Genomic DNA, 19,628 nt, shown 5'->3' with positions numbered 1-19,628 from the left:
AATGTCTTAATACATGAATATGACTGCCAACTACAGCCTTCCTCATCATAATTAACAGATGGCTATTGATATCTGCCAAGTGATCAAGCACATTACAATACATTAGTTATGAAAGTTTGAAGCAGTCAGGCCTGCCTGTAGGTTTAATTACTATAGAACTGAATAAAATAAACCAACTGATGGTTAAAAATCAACGTTGCATGTTTTCCCTGAAGGAAAAAATTCAAAACTGTATAAATATGATTGACTGCACAGATTAAGTATCGAAAGTACAAGCAAAATTGCATTTCTCAAAAGTCACCCAACAAAGCTGGTCCATAGTGCAACATGTCCTTGATCATAATTAAACATTTCACTGGCTTCAGTTTTCAAATAAACACTGTGAAGAAATCACTCATCAGGCCAGATATTTTTGTATTCCATACTCCAGAACTCACAACAAAATGGGAGTTTAGAGACTAACATCCACATATTTTGCCTGGAGGATGACAAACACAAACCCTGGGCAACTGCAGAGAAGAGCAAAACTTCTCTTCAACACCACTTTCATTTATCACACAACCTACTACACACAAGCAATTTTTTCTTTTTATGTTAATGTCCTATTATAGATCAAACAACGATGATAATACATGGAATACGCCTGGGATTCTCCCATAAAGTTTAAATGATGCCTCCAGGAACAAGATACAGTGCACCATTGGTTAAAAACTAAACAGGACAGACACATGCACAAAGCGTTTAAACGCTGTAGTAAAGGTCATTCGGTTTCCTCCAGCTTTTCTTAAAAATAGGCATTTTCAAAAGAAAATTTAAAAATGTTAAAAAACAAAAACAAACAAACAAAAAAAAACACATCTTGATTCAAAATGCAAATACATTTGAAACACTAAAATACAGATTTGTGTGTATGCGTGATGGCTCCTCTGTGGCTTGTTTGATTTAATAAATCTCTTCTCCCATCTTGTGGTGTTATTCTGAACTGCATGTTGAGTTTACTAAGAACTAATGCATGTCTCCAAGGTTCAGAAAGCCACGTGATGGAAGTGAACAAAGAACGTGAGACAGAAAAAAAAGACCAGAGTGCAAGATGTTTAATGGACATACACCACACAGCGTCCCAACAAACCCAGTTTAAAGGGAACAAAGGCAGAAACCGTTAAGTATCAACTAGATTTCAGCTCTAACTTATGATGTTTAAATGACGTCCGTCCATTCGTCTGTCTAGTCCTCCCTGGTGTTTGCGTTGGTCCTGTCATTACACCTTACTCAGCTGGTCAGCTAAAGCTCAAACCCTCCCTGATCAGAGGTCAGGTGTTCTACACCACAGAAAATGCAACACGGCAAACAGGCTGCCGGGGGCAAGACAGGGACCTGAGGAGGCTCCTCATCTGTGACTACCTCTAACTACCTCTGGGTTTATTTGGTATTCTACACAGAAGGGCAAAATTCAATCTACATCCAGTTTAGAGGAATGTGCATTACGTTTCATCACCTTCATACAAGTGTTACTCTCCTTCATCTAGTCACTGTCAGTCCAATAATTACCTTCACCAGTGGTCACGTCATAATGCACACAGAGGTACATAAAGAGAAATAAATAACAAGTCTCCATGGGAACAGTGTCAAGGCGGTGTTCATGGCTGTCCGTAGGGAAAAACACCTATTAAAAAGCTAATGAGGACAGCAGCTTGGGGGCGCGGGGGTCGTCTGTCCTGGACACAACCAGACGATCCATTCTTCCCGAGGAAGACTGAGAACAGATACAGACAAAAAACACTATGGAGCTGAGGGCAAAAAGTCAAGAAAACTAAACAACAACAAAAAAGCCCATGGTCATAAGGGGACTCTGCAAAACAAGGGCACATATTTGGTCTCGTAGATCCATTTCTGATTCTTTGACATGTACAAAACACACACAAAAAATTATTTTTACCTACATGAAAAAGCTGTTCTGGAATGACATTTGGGATAAAAGCCACAGCTTGAGAAAACTGTCATTTCCAGGCTAGGCTAAGGGCTAACATAGCACAGAGGTTTTCTCAGAAGTGATGTTAAAAAATACCCAATAAATTACAATAGGGGCTGTTGAATTTTACCTGTGTTCATTCTAGTGAGTAGCAGCTATAACTAACAATCCACTACTAAGATAATGGAATAGCAAGGAACGGGAATTCTGGGGTCCACATCAGTGGATCATAATTCAGTTCACATTTTTGGTTAATCTGAGTTCCTAATGAATCTACAGCCCTCAATGGACTGGTTCAGGTGCAAACAAACAAAAAACCACTGGCTGGATATCTTTCAACACCCATGAGGATTGAGAAGCCTTCCAGAGACAGGTTTCAGACAGAGGCGACCTTGCCTGGAAGGAGGGTTAGTGTGGATTCCCATTCTTTTAGATGTAGCACTCGGGACTCATATATTATCATAACAGTGGCTCTGAAGAGAATACAGTGAAGTGGAAGGACCGTGGGAGTTGAGAACAAACAATTTAAACTGTCCTTTCATGGTGATTGAAGACAAGGCTACTATGAACACAGGAGGGTCAGAGAAGAGTCGGGAACAAAAGCAGAGACCAAACACAAAGAAGAAGAAAGAGGGAGATGGTACAGTGCACGGAGAAAGCACTGATGCATATTCGTCAATTTGAGTTGTCTATTGCATCTCTGTCAGCTCAGTCAGGTTTGAGTTCAGGCCGGTCGAGACCTGGTTCCCAGAGGCCACACCCCCTTCTCCTTGTGCTGATGTAAGGGGGCTGGTTTATAATTGCACAGTCAGCCTCAGAGAAGGTGTGAATCTTGCCCTCATGCCTCTTTGGACAGACCCTCAAGATGAGGGGTGAAAAGTTAAGTCTAGTGTAGTGGTCTCTGGGTTTAGGCCCAGGACTGGGTGAATCCCAGGAATCTCGTTATCCAAGCTGGATCTGTCCCGAGTAGATGGTCAAGAGCAGCATGATGGCAAAGCCGGTCAGCAGCCCGGCGTTCTGGATGACAAACGTCAGGAAGGAGCCGCTCCCCCCGGCCTCCTCTTCTTCTCGGCTTACCTCGTTCATCTCAGGGAACTGGACATAAGAGAGAGGTACAGAGATACAGCCAAGATGTTACACACGCCGATACTCCACGTATAACCCTACTAAATGCTCACAGCACACCAACCAACCAACCAACCAACCTCCAACAATCCCACAACATTCTCCAACAATCCCCCAACATTCCATTGTTGCCAGTTGGCTTTTGAAAGTTCATTGACAGAATGTGTAAGCCAAATGAACCAATGAGACTGTGAAAGAACATCCTAAAAGACCACCCACCAAAACAAACACAAACTGTTTCCACATGAGCCCAGTGTTTGAATTTACTGGTATTTATTGGAGAATGGAACCATCTATGTGCTAAATATTCTGCCACACAGAGTTTCTGAGGCCACACGGGCCATCTTAATAGCATTAACTTCACATCCTAGCCTTTCCAAGGCTTGGTAGCCATGTGAAACCCGATCAGCAAACAGTGCTGGGGTAAGTGAATGTGGTATGAGGAATGACGGAGAGCTGTGAGAGAGTCTGCAGACCCTCACCATGTCTGCCAGGGCGATGTAGAGAAACATCCCTCCTGCCAGTGCAAAGATCCAGTTTGGAGAGAAGCGATTCCCAGCTAGAATGCCGAAGCCCATTCCCAGATAACAGCAGCAGGCCGAGAGGAAGTTAAAGAAGAGAGCTTGTTGGATGCTCATGCCCGCATTCAGCAGGATGACAAAATCACCTGCAGACACAGAGAGAGAGAGAGAGAGAGAGAGAGAGAGAGTTATTTATTAGCATCTAACATTGCATGTGCAAACATACTTCATTTGATTACATTTATCACATCAAAATCCATGTATTTCCCCCCCCCCCCAACCATCACTAATATTAAGATCTGCAAACAGTTGTTAATTAAAATTAGAGAGTGTGTGAGTGTGTGTTATATTCACCTAGTTCATGGGGGAACTCTTCACACAGTATGGCCACTGATGTGCTGATGCCCTGGAACACAGAGGCGGTGAAGGAGGCTCCGATAGCCAAGCCGTCGATGAAGTTATGGAGGCCATCACTCAGGGTGATCATCCAGGCCAGCGTGCCGATGTCAGAGTACGCACGACCCTTCAGCCAGTAACACCCACCTGTACCCCGGCCTCCACCACCAGAACTCTGAGAGTCCTAAACACACACACGTGAAGAGAGAGAGGAAAGAAAGAAAGAAATACTTTTCAATCACATCAACACTATAATATGCTGCTCAATGATTTGGCAAAAGTTGGAAATAACAGTTCCTGAAGTCATGTGAGTCAGAGACCCCGTAACATTCAGTACGATATCTACACCACAGCATGTCGAGGTAACAGTGTATGTGCAGGCCAGTGAACAGAGCTCAGAAACACAGGCTTTGTGTGGTAAGCAGCTGTGGAACACAGGCCAACAGACGCTTGGCCAACAGTCAGATCTTCATCAACCTCTCACCTGGACCGTCAGTCCCGTGCTCAGCATCTTGTCATCCTCAGCGACCCCTCTGATTTCTCCATCTGTTCGGGGTAAGGACGCCCCTCCCCCACTCTCTCCATTCTGCAGCTTCTCCATAACACCGTCCTCCATGTCCCCATTACCATAGCGCTCCACAGTGAAATGGCTGTGACCCTGTCCCCCCTGACAGAGGAGGACAGAAAAATGTGTTGTTTTTAAAGGCTGGTGCCTTGTTGTCCACAAGAGGACAGCATATGACATGATACAACAACTGTGAGTACAACCCTGTGCTTCATCACTTAAATGGCAGATGACTCAAAATGGTATCACCTTTTAGTAAATGCAGCACATCTAAGTTGAATATTAAGGTATTTGCTCTTACATGAAATGAAAGAATAACAGTATATATTTACTATATTATAAGTACAGGCAGCATAGTGGAGTTCCTCCACATAACAGAAGTCTGTCCACCTTTCATTACTGAGATTTAAATCGTATTTTTTTTTAAATACTTTGCAAGTCCATCTTCGTTTTTGATGACATACTCGGTCCTCTTCATTGTGGAGACTGGGAGTCATATGGTCAGTACTCATTGTTTTGGTATGTCCAGACATTCATGGTGCCATCTGTAAAGGTCATCTCTCCAACACCTACACCACATTCCCAGCTCCGTGCTCCACTGCGTAAGCCCTGGTGAGGTTCACACCACACATACTGGACCCCATCTGAGCCTCACACGTTTATCTCGGTCTTATCTGACCAAAGAATGTGCTCCCAGTACTCATCAGGCTTTTTACCATGTTCTTTGGCAAAGTTTTTCTTGGACGGCAACCATAGAGGGCGACATCACACAATACACTTCTCACTTTCTGAGCTGCCACAGAAACGGATTTGCATCGATACTGCCTGTGCCAAGTCTCAAGCACTTACGTGACTGGGTAGGTCCAAAATAGAGAATGTTCTGGTGTCCACAGGTTATTTTATAACTATATTCATGCAATTAGGATAACTGGACATCACAGGTGTACTGGACAACACAGGTGTGCATCACAGGTGTCCTCAGTGTTCTTTCAGTGACCGCAGGTTTTCTAAATTGTGTGTCAGTGATCACAGGTGTAATCACTTTTGCTGCACTGAGTTTCTACTTTGGGTCCTGCCTTTGCATTCATCCTTCTAAAGTATGTTTCATCTTTAAGAAGAGAAAATACATTTTGAATCTTTTGTCATTCAAGTGATATTGCACAGAGGTGTTACTCACTGCTGTTGTATACTATAAAATAAAATCCAAAATTTTAATGCAATTGAAATTTTATATCCAATGAGAAAATGAGACATCTACACCAAATGTCATTCACAATTTGTAACACAGAAGAACTAAAGAGTTACGAAAATTCAGTTTCAAATCCTGTTTTCTAGGTTTTGTTTTGTTTCAAAATAAACGATCTCTACTTGTTTTAAGTAGAATAGAAGAGTTCAGAAGAGTAAAAAGGATCCATGCTAACTTTTCCTCTTGATCTAAGAAAGTCTTTTCTGAATGATAAACACCCTCATGTACTAAACTTATTCATAAATTCTGAAGTTATAAAACTCATCATTTCAAGTCTTTCTGAAATTTTACTCGATATTCTTTATTTTAATTTTTTTGTTTCATACCTGTATTTGTAATATGTATGTCTATATGTCTGTATTTTTAATATCAAAAGGCCTGTGTTTTTTTTTTATGTTTTAGGCATTTCAGAAACATAGATCACTTTTACTGAAGATTTTTGTTGTAAGACTTATAGACTAGAGAGAGAAGATATTTTTACACTTACAAAGTGAACCATTACTGCTAACTGGAAGCCCAGACTGAAGGGAAGATTATAGCAGGTGACGGCGTTTTAAGCATGCACTAATCAATATTTACTGGCCGATTTTCAACTGCTCCTAGTCAGGTCATCCTAACAAGGTTTCACCCTGACCCTGAACCAGGTCTTTGTCATGGTGACTGCTAGTGCACCCCGTGACCAAACATATCCAGGTTGTAGTTCACCGGTACAGGCCCAAGATGAAGTCTCACCCCGCCCTTCGGCTTAAGGATCATCTTCAGTATTTTTTCTGTGAAGAAGAAGAGGTAGAAACCTCCGAAGACCACTGCAGACTTGGACACGTAGTATGACTCCATGGGGTCAAACCCAAAAGCCTATGTAAAGACAAACAGTCAAATTTCCTGTGAAAACATCGTCCATTTACAAAATTATTAAAACATATCTACAATTACAAATAATTTGATGTATGATGTTTGTAATCAGAGTTACTGAGCGGGATATGATAGGGTCTCCCATAAGCACCAAGTTGTGTATCTAGTCCTAGGCATATAACGCTAAGTGTATATCATATATACAGCTGAAGCATTACACAGATGAGAGTTAGATAATCCAACAGAAGCCAAAGGCAGGCCAAACCACATCTTAAACACAAACTAACAAACAAAAGACAGAGCCAAACCTCAGATCACCTCCTAACCCATCCGCCTCCCCTTGGGTCTGAATGTACAGTGCAGGTTTACACAACATGGACAACTCATCAAAAGGGTTTGGTCCATGTCGTTAAAAGTCACTACGACCTTCAGACCTCCAGGAGCAGGTGAGAGGAAGCTGATTGGTTCATGGATGCTCACAGCTCCACCCTCCCTCAGGTCTCCCCATGAGAGTGAGACTGACCACTAAACACGGCCAGCTACACTGGCTACTAAATCTCGTCCTCTGATTGAACATAACTAATTAGGAATTGGACTCCAAATTGAGACTGTGCAATTTGATTAAATCATATTAGCATTTGATTTCCTTTTGATAAAGCACAAGGAAAATTAAAAAAATCAGAACAGGGTAATTCTGATGAAAATTGAGGTTTAAATTGAGAATGATCAATTTGAGTGATTGTGGAGGTTTGCGATGTATATGACATCACCATGGTGAGCTTCTGTGCTGCCGGTGTAGGAGCTACTGAGGTCGCGCGCCGGGTCAGAGCCCACAACACCAATCAAAATCAGACTTTAAGCCACACTGTGCATGGTTTAGATTCTGAGCATTTCAGCATTTCATTTAAATGTCTACAGAGCCATGGCCAGCTGAGTGACCTGTGGACAAATCGACAGAAAGTAAACAGAAACACAACACACGTGCGTACTATCCTTACAGTTCAAAGAACAACTCACACAAAACAGGTGTCAAGATGAGACTTTTTTTTGTAAAACACCCGAGTTGGCATTTTGTAAATGCTTCATACCAGAACAGTTGTTTTCAGAGTCAACTTTCAACATGTCATGGCACTACAGACATTTAATGCTCGAAATCTTAACACATCGTCAACAGAGAGAGAGAGGGGTCTAGTCTGGGTCTAGTCCGGAGACAGTGGGGTTTAGCCTAGTTGTAGTCTGGTGTTCAGTGGGCTTTAGTCTGGGTTTAGTCTCGCTCTAGTCCAGCATTCAGTGGGGTCTAGCATGGCTCTAGCTTGGTATTAGTGGCCCACTTTACCTCTGGAATGAGCTGGAAGAGGGCGTTGGAATAGAGTGTGCCGATGGCCAGAGCTATGAAGTAGAGGAGGAGGCGCTTGTAAAAGGTCTTCCTCATGAAGGGCACCACACTGGCACCCAGCAGCGAACACAGTGAGATCAGCGTTACACACAGGAACCCGTAACCCCACACTGGCCACGGCAGCAGGAGGAAGGAGAGAGAGGGCACATCATTAGTGGCTTTGAAGATTTCAAGTGGAAAGATGGAAAATTGGATACAGGAACAGTCCAAACTGGTACCCTGAAGGGGAGGGACAGGATGTTATGTTAACACAATCCCACAGACCAGTGGAGAGCGCATGATCAGTTTAAGCAGATGGTGCAAGTCTCAGAGACAATGGTCTTTTCATCAGATTCAGTCTCCTTCAGATTCAGTGAGGGGAGTCCACTTATTGTAGATTTTGTGCTCAATTTCACTGCTAGGGAAAAACCATCATTAGACAGGACTTGAGACAGGACATGCTTCGATTGAAAAGGAACAGAAGACAGAATCAGTCTTACTGTGACATCACAATGGCTCAACAGAACAAAGAGACATTCCGCACCCAAAGACCACCAAGGCCTGGATCTCAGACCACCTCCTGGGGGTATCCTCCACAATCCTTTGCTCCACAACAACCCATCCTTTCACTGCCCGAGAACAGACAGGCAAGGAAAATACCCCTCGGGCCATGCTATAGCTCAAATGAACTGCAGCACAAACACTGATCTGTCATCATCTTTCTTTGGCCAGCACCCTGAGGTGAACCAGGTTCTGGAGCCTCACACAGGGCACAGGAAGTTTAAACAGGCCATTATCTCCCTCATTGACTCCATTAACGAGGAGCTTCAAGAAGTCTCCTTTTCTTCATGAATACTTCAGTGCAACATTGCTGAGTCTCGTCAGGGCTGAGCTGACTAACAACAACAACAACAACAACAACAACAACACTACTACCCACCTGGCCTTTCACCTTTGACCACATTTAAAAAATTGCTGAGCCCTTTAGGGACGCGAAGCCTAAGACACTTTCTGAAGCAGCTCGTGATCTCATGGAGCAATGCAAAAACACAGCGATAGCCAAGCACTCGGGCTCTCTGATCGCTACGGGTGATGTGTAGAAAGGAAATAAAGCAAAAAGGAAAGAAGAAAGTAGGAGAATATGAGAAAGAAAATATAAGAAAGAAAAAAATAATACACGAAAAAGAAAGCAACAAAGAAAAGATGAGTTTCTAAAGGGGAAAGAAAGAAAATTATAGTAAAAATATGCCAACATGACAACATTACTGCCACTGACACCCACACAGCAGAGATGCCATCATAGTGGCTTCATCACCCTGCCTTCCAAGAAATGAAAACAAAACCAAAAATAAAGCAGAAAAAGAACCCATTCTGGCATGAAAGAGGAAAGCGAGAGGGAATGGGAGATCACAAGCCGTGGATCAGCCACTAACCAGACAGAGCAGAACAGACAGCTGGGCCCACACACGCCAATACCACCAATATTAGTAGATTCACTGTTAACTGTCTGGTGTATTTGTTTGTGTGTGTACGCGTGTGTGTGTGTGTTGGCGGGCGGGCATACTGCACCTCCGGCAGAAGCTGGAAGACGGCAGTGGAGAAGAGCGTTCCGATGGACAGAGCGATGAAAAAGATGAGAACTTTGCGCATGAGGTGGCTCCTCATCAGTGGGACGACACACACACCGGTGAGGGCAAACACACTGACTACAGTCACACTCAGCACCGCCAACCCCCACACTACACACACACACACACACACACACACACACACACAGAGGTGAGGGCAAACACACTGACTACAGTCACACTCAGCACCGCCTACACACACACACACACACACACATACACACAGATACACACACACACAGGTGAGGGCAAACACAACGACTACAGTCATACTCTGCACGTCTGCACAGCCAACCCCAACACTACACACACACACACACACACACACGAGGGCAAACACACTCACTATAGTCACATTCAGCACCTCCAACCCCCACACCACACACACACACACACACACACACACAAACAAACATCCACACTGCACATACCCTGCCACACGTTGCTTGTACACACACATCCCAACACTCACATGAACCACAAGCGTGTCAGGAGAACACAAGTTTGGGTATTGGCTACACCTGCACCTGCCAGCACTCCATGCTCATTCTATCACTCCTGCACTCACACAGAGAGAGGGGTGTGTGTGTGTGTGTGTGTGAGTGAGTGAGTGAGTGAGTGAGTGAGTGAGAGAGAGAGTGAGAGATATGAAGTCTGAGAGGATGACTGACTATTCTGCTCTCTTAATTAAAGGTTATAAACTACAGCTTCACTGACACCTCCCATGGATTCATTTACCAAAAAAAACAAAACACCGCTGGCATTAACCCCCCCCCCCCCACACACACACACACACACACATACAGAAGTGAAACCAAGTCTTCCTAGTGGGCTAAAGTTCAGTGCAAATAATATGGAGCCAGACTTCTGCAGTCTACACATACTTGGAGAGAGAAACAGCAGAAACATTTTAAACATCTATAGTGACGAGAGAGTGGCACAACTTAAACCATTAACACAATCTCTAACCATTATACACTACTACTGCTATTAATAACAACAACAACAACAACAACATTATTATTATTATTATTATTACTACCACTGCCGCGACCACTTCCCACCTCTTTTACTATTTTATGTTCATTTCTGCACAACTGAAAATCTAAATAAAATCTAAATTAAAAAAAGAGAGAAACATTAGTGAAGAGACCCAGGGGACGTGCGGTTTGGGCCAGTAACCCTCTGTGACACCCCATTTACTGCAGAGTCCCCCACACCCAGATCAAGATGTGCTGTACATATAAAAAAACCCAATCAGTACAGACACAGATAAGGGAGCACTGCACTGGGATCAGTTATGTAGTCACCTTTCTCTCCTTCCATTCATTATGCCCCATCAACCCAATTCAAGCACACTGTCTGTCGCTTGCTGTCTGTCTGTCTGTTTTTTTTTTTACTTACTTTGTTTTAATCTCGATATCTGTTCACTACTCTGCATCCTACACTTTGCCTTCCAACTTTCTCTCTTCCTTCCATCCTTTATTTCCGACAGCGTCTCAAACGCACGCTTTCCACGTTACACCTCTCCACCCCGTACCCTCACTCCCCAGGGCGGGGTTCTTCAAAAACAAAACAAACAAGGCAGACTATTCTAATGGACAGACTGCCTGCACACACACACGCACACGCACGCAAGCACGCACGCACACCCCTTTCCCCTCATCGCTTTTTATAACTCTTGCCTACAACACAGTAGTTCTGTGTGACTTGACAGGTTCCCTAAACAAACAGACTCTCCCCTGCCTTCCCCTCTCAGGAAGGAGGGCAGGGTCCTGGGGGCGGGGTCATGGGGCGCATGGGTTGGACATCCACCCCGAACCATCCAAGCACCTTCCAGAACCACAAGTCTAGCAGCCAGTCACTGGCTACATCCAGCACCCTACGCTCACAGAAAGCACATGACACCTGCTAACAAAAGCAAAGGTTAGTTGCGACGCAGAACTTTGTGGGGACGCAGTCTGCCCCGCCGTGAATGTGAACTGCCACCTGACAAAAAGATAAAAAATTACAGACACCCCCCCCCCCCCCCCCAAATTCTACCAATGGTCATTAAATATTCAGAGGAAACATGGAGTTTACTCTTTAACCATCATGCATTTATGTTGGGAAAAAACTATTAATTAATGAACAATGGCTATAAAACCACACGTGTTTAAAGCAACATGGAGTTTGACACAGAACAGAGATTGAGAGGCGGTCTTACCCCACCTGAGGTGTAGGTGAGAGACATTCCTACACGCATCTTGCTTTAGTATTAGGAACAAACTGAACTATAAAAACCTTCAGGTTTGACACAGAATGAGTAGGTGGATATTTGGCACCCTGGGGGGAGAGGACCCAAAGCCCTGAATTCCTACGTGACAGGAGTTTTTAGCATGACAAAGTCTAGCTGTGACCATTGTGCCTCACCCTCTGCATCAGACGGCCCGGCGCTGGGGTCCGGCTGCTGGTTCTGTTCAGCCCGACACACACGGGAGTCCAGTTGATGCAACATGGTGGGACAGAGTTCCTGCAGACCTGGTCCGTCCAAACGGGACTGCTCACTCAGCCCGTGAACCGCCAGAGTGCCTGCAGCCAGACACTGAACACAGAGACACACACACAGACACACACACAGACAGTTAGCACTAGAACACTGGAGAGACCTCAGATCAACCTCACTGTCCAAAATACTGACAAACCAATTCAAAATATTTGAATTGTCTCCATGAAATTTTAAAGCTGTTATGAGAAAACAATGTGCAGTAAAAAAGAGGAAGGTACTGTGGGCATGCTATAAAAAAACCCAACAAAAAAAAACGCTTTACTGGAACCTGTTTGCTGAGCACTGAATCTGCAGCTCAGCTCTGGAATGCAAGGCAAGGCCTTTCCAGCTCTGAAAGCAATCCCTCCAACAAACATCTCATTACAGAAACACAGGACGTCCTGAAGGCAACAGGATGGAGAACAGGACGTTTTAGCGGCCTTTGTAGCAAATCAGCAGTTAAAATGATGGAAGTCGAGATAGACGTAACAGCAACAACTACAAATCATATCTCGTAACCAAACTGACGTGCCCTGACATCACTGGGAAGGCACAGCACTCCCACGGTCTGTGCGCTGTGATGCATTCAGCAGAGCACTGGCCATGGCTGGGTCACTCAGAGCTGCTGCCGTGATATGCGGCCAGGGCCTGAAGGGCCTATCAGGGACATGAAGGTGCCCTGACACCCCAGCTGAGAGCAGTGTGGAACAGCCTCGGGTGCTGTGGAGCCTTTGGCAAGAAATGGGCTTCTGACAGCATGCAGCTGGAGCTCAGTCTCCAACAAACGTTCTTGAGTAAGAAGACAGAAGAACTTTAAAAAGACCCGGACATGTTTGTGGGGGCAGCAGTGAGAAATTCACACATATGGCTCCACATCTCCACGCTGGCTCTCCAAAGACCCTGTTTTCAGAAGCTGCACCACCCACTACAGGACTGCACACAGGAAGTCATGTAATTGTACACTAGATATTTTTTATTTTAAAAATTGCTGTGGTGTCTCGACTCCACTGGTATCTGAATGTAAAACCGCGACTGGGTTGGACCGTTACTAGCTTAAGACTCGGTCTTGCTTTTTGTCTTACCGCAGACGACAGTGAGTTTGGACAGGGAATTTAATTTATGAAAAATATTAACAATTTCTCAGTAGGCGATCACTCACGAGGGAGCTGTCCGAAGGGGTCTGTTAAATACATGTTGTAAGGAAACTTGGTTGGAAGGCACTTCTGCAGGACATCTACAGGACATATGCAGGAGCTGGGCTGGTGACCATGCTTTGGGGCAACAAGCAGTTTCTTACCGTGGTGTTGGTCTCCACGTCCTTTTCCTTGCTCCTCTCGGCATTGAGGCGTGTAAGAAGCATCCGCAACTGTGGCATGGAGATGGTACCGTTGTCGCCATAACGACTCAGCAGGTCCTGCAGGACCAGCGTGGCAGAAAGCTCCCCTTGACCTCTGACCTCTCCCAAAGGCCACTGCAACAGGCCTAGTGTCAGCGTCAGAGCTAAGGTCAAGGTCAGATGGGTGCAGCCAACAGATGCCCTCTGGGTCATGACGCAGACCAAGGATGACCTTTGGAGACGGACCCAGAGAAAGAGAGAAGGATCATCTCCTCTGTGTAAGCAGAACATGTTCAAGCTTGTGTTATGTTGCTGCTCCCTCCTGGCAACAGTGTATAACGGTCGAACGAGCATCTTCACCACACCCCTCACCAGGAGACTCAAGTCTGCAGAGTCAATATTTAATGTTAATGACTTCTCTTATTTAAAGAATATGTAAATGCCTGATTGAATGTATACACACACGCACGCACACGGACAGATTTAATGTGGAAGAGTAAACTGTCTCCAGGGCACTACCACCTAGCATGCTCACATCTTTACCAAATCCACAGTTCCTGCCAATCGATCACAACATGGCTTGGTGACGTTTTGAGTCCATTTGACTCTTTAAATACCCAAATCTCTTTAAATGATCATGAAATTGACCAACTGCTGCAGACTTTATCACAGATGTTGAATACGCTGGTATCATGATCTGTTCCTTAGAAACAAAACGTTCTTTGTTTAACCCTTACACACCTCCACCCAGCAGCGGGGTGTGTAATCCCAAACACATCTCACAGCAGGAGTGCTGTTTGTGGATCAGTAGGACTTCCCAGATTATAGTGAATAACAGAAAGAGTGAGGGGCGGGAAATCTGACCCCAGGTCTGCAGTCACACACTGGGATGCTTTGTGAAAATGTAGTACACTCACTAGCACTCTGAATGGTCTCATTCACAAGAGTAGAGAGGCTAATTCCACCCAGTATTTACACAGACACACACCCCAGGGTTGTGGGCAAAGCAAACGTAGATACTTAAGGTATCAGAATAGTGGTTCTGACCCACAGTCACATACTGAAGAGGCATATAAACTGTAATACATTTAGAACACACAGAAGTCAACCATAGTACAATGTTCCTGGGACCTAAGAACTAACAAAGGCGAGAGAACTCCTATTTACTAAAACAATTAAAATAAATTAATAACCCAACAAAAAGTCCTAATGTCAAGAATAGGAAACAACCAGTAAAGAATGATCCCAAAAATCAACACTGAAACAGACAACTTTTGTCTTGTTGTTAAAACCCTTTCATACTGCAATTAAGGAAAACAAACAAAGAAACAACCAAGCAACCAAATCCAGGACATGACAGAACATTCTGTTGCATATTCACCATAATTAAATAAACTAAATGTAGGCTACGCAGTACTTTAAGGGCCTTGGGAGGAGGCGATGCTGTTAGATTTGGGACAAAGCTGCTCTCTCCACCCTCAAACTTCACCAGCCTCTCGCTGGTCTTCTTCTCGGCTGAGCGCAGACGATGCCCTCGAGAAACAGCAAGACTGAACAGAATGGGATAGCAGTCTCAGAGTGGGGTGTGCACTGGCGGGGGGTGGAGGGGGGTAGAGAGAGCGAGAGAGAGAGAGAGAGAGAGAGAGAGAGAGAGAGAGAGAGAGAGAGAGAGAAAAAAAAGAGAGAGAGAGAGAGAGAGCAAGAGAGAAAGAGCTTGAGACTAAACAGCTTACATACACACGGCTGAACCCTCTAAGTCCTTCCCTTTATTATTCCACAGATTCATAGGAATTGACTGTCCAGTAAAGTTAATTAAGCACTCACAGTATTCCTCTCTGAGACTGAGATTAGCTAGCACACAATAAAACACCAACATTGTTACGTGGGAGTGTTTGGGATTTGTTGACATGACAGATCTACATGCATCAAACTGCCACAGGGAAGATTGCCACTATTACATCAAACCCGGGGTCCATGTCCATGTGTCCGCTTGTCCATTTGTGATTGTGTAAGCAACATGTACATTTTTTATAAACGTGTGTGTGAGCATCACTATACAAAATAAATTGTAGCCAACTGTACACTGCAGCCTCGAGACACATGTGCATGTGCATGTGCCAGGATGGTGTGTCACTACCTGCCCCACCCAGCACTGCTCCAACAGGATCTACGAGTCTCACCTCATCATAATGCGTGTGAGTGTGTGTGTACGTGTACAACTACGCAGTACATACTTTGTAATGAACATAATGCATGTGCTCCCAGTTCTCATTGGGGCCGAGTGCTGTTTACAGAGATAAGATGGGGACCATTCTTAACTCTGGACTGCTGCCTTACTCAAACAAAACAAATAAAACAAAATGTTCCCAAAACACAGACTTTACATTTCAAGCCATTGGAAAAGTGGTCAGTAGGGTTGAAGGTGACTAGGCTTAACTTTCAAATCAGTACAGTGACAAATGTTGAAACCTTTCTGTGATCAAAGGTTCATTACTTTCTTACGCTTATATGAACATATGTAGGCTAATAAACTCCAGTTGAACCTCGAGCACCCAAGTTGGCACTGCATTTAATTTCCATATCTACATGGCATAATTTGCAGTTTTCATTCTAAGAGCAGCAGTCTCCTGTTTAGCAAAAGCTGTGTGTGTGAGCAAGTCTTTGTTAAATTTGTGTGGGTGTACCGTATTACATCTAAGGTTGACTATTATGTATTAACAGGAGGTTGCAACCACATTGAGATTTCTCAGATAAAGAAATATCTGAAAAAAATCAACTGCAATCATCAGAGTTTAATGGCGTGTTAGCAGTGAAAACACAGGTATCCGGCTCCCAGCTCTTCCTCTCAGAAGCATTTTCCCTTACACTGCACATGTGAGGACAGACACCAGCTCGAGTTACACTGGAACCCTAAACCTGATCACCTAAGTAGAAAGGTGAGGATTCAACATAATAAAATTAAATAGCAAAATAATTGAAAAAACCCTACAACCCAATAAGAGCAGTTTATTTCATCAGTACAAAGGTTTGAGCCCCTGGGGTTTATTTTATATGGAAACGCAGGAATGACGACAGCGGCCACAATCGGAGGAAGGTGTAGAGTTCAAGGCATCAGCGCCATCTCTGTAACAGACACCAGTAGAACTGCGGGGTAGCGGAATAACTGTTTCCGGTTAAACCTCCAAGTTCTTCCCAACCCCTGGCAGCAACATGGTTTATAACAGCATAAAGAAAAAAAATCACTTCAAAACAAAAGCCTTCAGGAATCCAAATAACTGACTAACACTTGAGCCTATGGAGTCAAGAAAGACAACACAGAAATCCTCCACAACAACAGTGAATGTCAGGAAGACATGGACATGTTGGTAAGCAAGTTCTGTGCCGAAAAACAGTCTTGGCTATAGATGACACACAGCTTACAGACTCTGTCTGCACAAGCAGACCACCTTATCTCTGAAGGTCACAAGTTATTTGAGATCAGGTTTACTGTAGGAACAGTCTGACCATGCAAGGCATGCAGCCAATAGCAGACACTCTTGTTTGGGAGGTTATTGGGAATTTGAGAGCCATAACCACGTCCACCAGCAGACCTTCTCTGTGGTCCAATATTTGCTGCCACCAGCAAGCCAATCAGATCAGAACAGAAAAATAAAAATCACATTTTAAACTAACTTACAATGCAAAAATGTGGATATAGTTTAAGCCATGTTTTGTTTAAAACTTACTTGCATTTGGTGGTCTCTAATGCCAAAGACATGTGGTGTTCTCTAATGCCAAAGAACAACAGATTTCCACATGTGCCAGTCTTGACTATATGAAAAAGCCCTTCATTTACAGTCCGAACACTTGGCAGCAGAACCTCAGTGTTCAAAGGTTTAATAACTAGGCAGAACACGGTGACTAAACAAACCAACCCGTCATTTAAGTAGAAGACATAATGCTAGAAGTCATCAATTTGACCCAAGATGATGTCGTTTAATAGCATATTTACGCCAAACGGTGTGGTGGTAGTAACGATGAGGGATCCTAACCTACACCGCTGTCTGCCCTCCGGCTCAAGTCTGGTAATGTACCTTTACCACAAAGCTCAGAAACTTCACTTCAGTGAGTCCCTCACTTATACAGACAGCTAAACATGTAGGATCAACTACTAGTGACTACTACTATATTAGAGCCCAATTTTAGACAAGCCAAACAAGCAGGCCCAAACGAGGAATGCATTACAGCAGTAATGATATTAGGACAGCAAGCTAGTTTGCTTATGAAGAAGACAAAATAGTATCCTTCCGAATCTATGCCAACATTAATATAATTTCTAGCCAATTTGAGACGTAGACAGCGATCAGACCGTCGATAATTTCATGTTAGACACACCAGTTCATTACTTCAATGCTACCTTGGTCTTTTCCAAAACCAACTTCTCATGAATTTTAACGGTGGAGAATAACGACCTATTCAATGCCCTTACCGACTGCTATCAACCGACATTCATTTATTGGGGATGCGCCAAATAACTAGTTATTACTAGCTAATTAACTATCGCGTCATCCAGCTATGTCCTAATCTTTATCAGGGAGAAAGTGATAGCCTTCAACGATGCGCACAACAGCCAATATCTAGCTAATGAGTGTAACTTGAATAAGATAGCCAAATTCACATCCCACACCACGTGAGATGAGATAAAGGGACCCACCACCATAGCCAGTGTCCTCTCATATATGGACCTCTTCGCTCATGTTTTCCAACATCCACCTCATTTCTTCTGCTCAGCATCCAGCTAGCTAACCAACTACGTCGGCTAGCTAGCTAGCCACCATATGGAAATCACGAGTACTAGAGACTGAGCATTTCCACCGACAAGCTAAATGTTATGTCATATAAATGTCTGCAGGTCGTTGCCGGGGCATTTATTTTAAAAAATATTTTCAGAGTAACTAGTAACAATCCTCACAGGAAGCGACCGTTAACGGTTAGCGCTAGCCAGCTACGGAGTTAACCAGGACGGTTATTTTTGAAAAGAGCGGAATGCTTACCAAGTCACACCAGACCGTCGCTTCGGCTTGTGATTTTAAATATTTAACGGGTCCGTAAACTATCTAGCTAATGAACCCGTCAGTTTGAAGATCAAAGTGACTCGTCTTAAATATTCGACTTCTTTGAGCGAGTCACCATCCCATTCACAAGAGACCAGCGTGCGCAGGTACGCGCAGTGCTCTTTAAGATGAAGCGGCGACGCTAAGCCCCGCCCCCTCGGAAGTACAGCCGGCTCACCAGCGTCGCTCCCGGCTGCGCTGTAGTGTCTGATTGAAGATTGATGGACGAGTTTATTTTAGTTAAATCTTTCAAAGGCCTTTTAATTGGTAACCCCGACTACGTGCAGAGACAGTGGAAACTTCGGGCATCCATTTTCCCCGAACATAACTGCATTATTATTCTAATAATTATGATGTTTATTATTATACATTATTTTTACGTGCGCTTAAATGTGCGAAGCGTTCTGATTTTAGGAAATGTGTGAACAGAACCGTTGTTTACATATCCTGTTTTTTTCCACACATACATTACAAACACTTGTCAGTTCTAGGTAGTCTGACCTGTTTATTCAACGTCTACTGGGATGTTTTGACGGCGTTACACATTAAATTTCTGACGTGAGAACAAAACGATTTTCGTCTCCTCGGTTTTCACTTGTAGGGGCTACAATTATCCCTTTGATATCCGTGAACGGCTAACAGGATCTAACGAAGTTCCCAAAGCACCCCCTCCATTCCCAGCGTGACTCCCGACTCTGTTTTCCACTGTCGTTTGTTGGGAGCTGGCCCATATGACGGCTTATTCATCACCGGTCGCGGTTCGAACAAGAACTACTTGTTTAATTACGACCGGCAATGGCTTACTTGTCTGAAATAGCTGCACATACAAGTTCTAACTGAAAGACCAGGTTTTCGAGTTTTGAATATAATTGTGCTGTTGAGTAAATAGGTCACTTATCTGCTCACTCAGTAGTGAAAACTGCACTGCAGTCCACTGTCTGCACGTCCAGAGTGCTCCTCTCTTTAGTAATATTCCATCTTCAAGCGTAACCGTC

The 19,628-nt window shown here is 43.9% G+C and overlaps 1 protein-coding gene across 4 annotated transcripts; it reads right to left on the bottom strand.

Annotated features, from left to right (window-relative positions):
- Positions 1 to 1,079: 1,079 nt before the first annotated feature.
- slc39a14 (solute carrier family 39 member 14) lies at positions 1,080 to 18,773 on the bottom strand. Of its 4 annotated transcripts, none has more exons than XM_027027753.3 (9): positions 18,574 to 18,768; positions 13,502 to 13,772; positions 12,090 to 12,261; positions 9,619 to 9,788; positions 6,555 to 6,677; positions 4,496 to 4,678; positions 3,970 to 4,195; positions 3,577 to 3,761; positions 1,080 to 3,064 (listed from the first exon to the last, which is right to left on the bottom strand). In XM_027027753.3, the coding sequence occupies exons 2-9, from the start codon at positions 13,751 to 13,753 to the stop codon at positions 2,912 to 2,914; spliced, it is 1,464 nt and encodes a 487-aa protein (XP_026883554.1). In that variant the 5' UTR covers positions 13,754 to 13,772; positions 18,574 to 18,768; the 3' UTR covers positions 1,080 to 2,911. The 4 variants fall into 4 exon arrangements, with proteins under 4 accessions (XP_026883554.1, XP_026883552.1, XP_081571016.1 ...); XM_027027751.3 differs by lacking the exon at positions 9,619 to 9,788 and adding an exon at positions 8,011 to 8,180 and having other exon boundaries at positions 18,574 to 18,766; XM_081714890.1 differs by lacking the exon at positions 6,555 to 6,677 and having other exon boundaries at positions 18,574 to 18,767.
- Between the last annotated feature and the right edge of the window lie 855 nt (positions 18,774 to 19,628).

The sequence above is a fragment of the Electrophorus electricus genome, chromosome 5, assembly GCF_041902795.1.
Source record: "Electrophorus electricus isolate QZ-2024a chromosome 5, ASM4190279v1, whole genome shotgun sequence".
Classification (NCBI taxonomy): domain Eukaryota; kingdom Metazoa; phylum Chordata; class Actinopteri; order Gymnotiformes; family Gymnotidae; genus Electrophorus; species Electrophorus electricus.
This window is presented reverse-complemented; position numbering and strand designations above follow the sequence as displayed.

What these genes read in the sequence shown, in the direction of transcription:
- slc39a14 (XM_027027753.3), bottom strand. Translation starts at nt 13,753, where the DNA reads ATGACCCAGAGGGCATCTGTTGGCTGCACCCATCTGACCTTGACCTTA. An exon ending in ACGTGGAGACCAACACCACG is followed by an intron (nt 12,262 to 13,501) that starts GTAAGAAACTGC and finishes CTCTGTGTTCAG; the next exon opens with TGTCTGGCTGCAGGCACTCT. An exon ending in TCTTCCAGCTTCTGCCGGAG is followed by an intron (nt 6,678 to 9,618) that starts GTGCAGTATGCC and finishes GTCTTTACATAG; the next exon opens with GCTTTTGGGTTTGACCCCAT.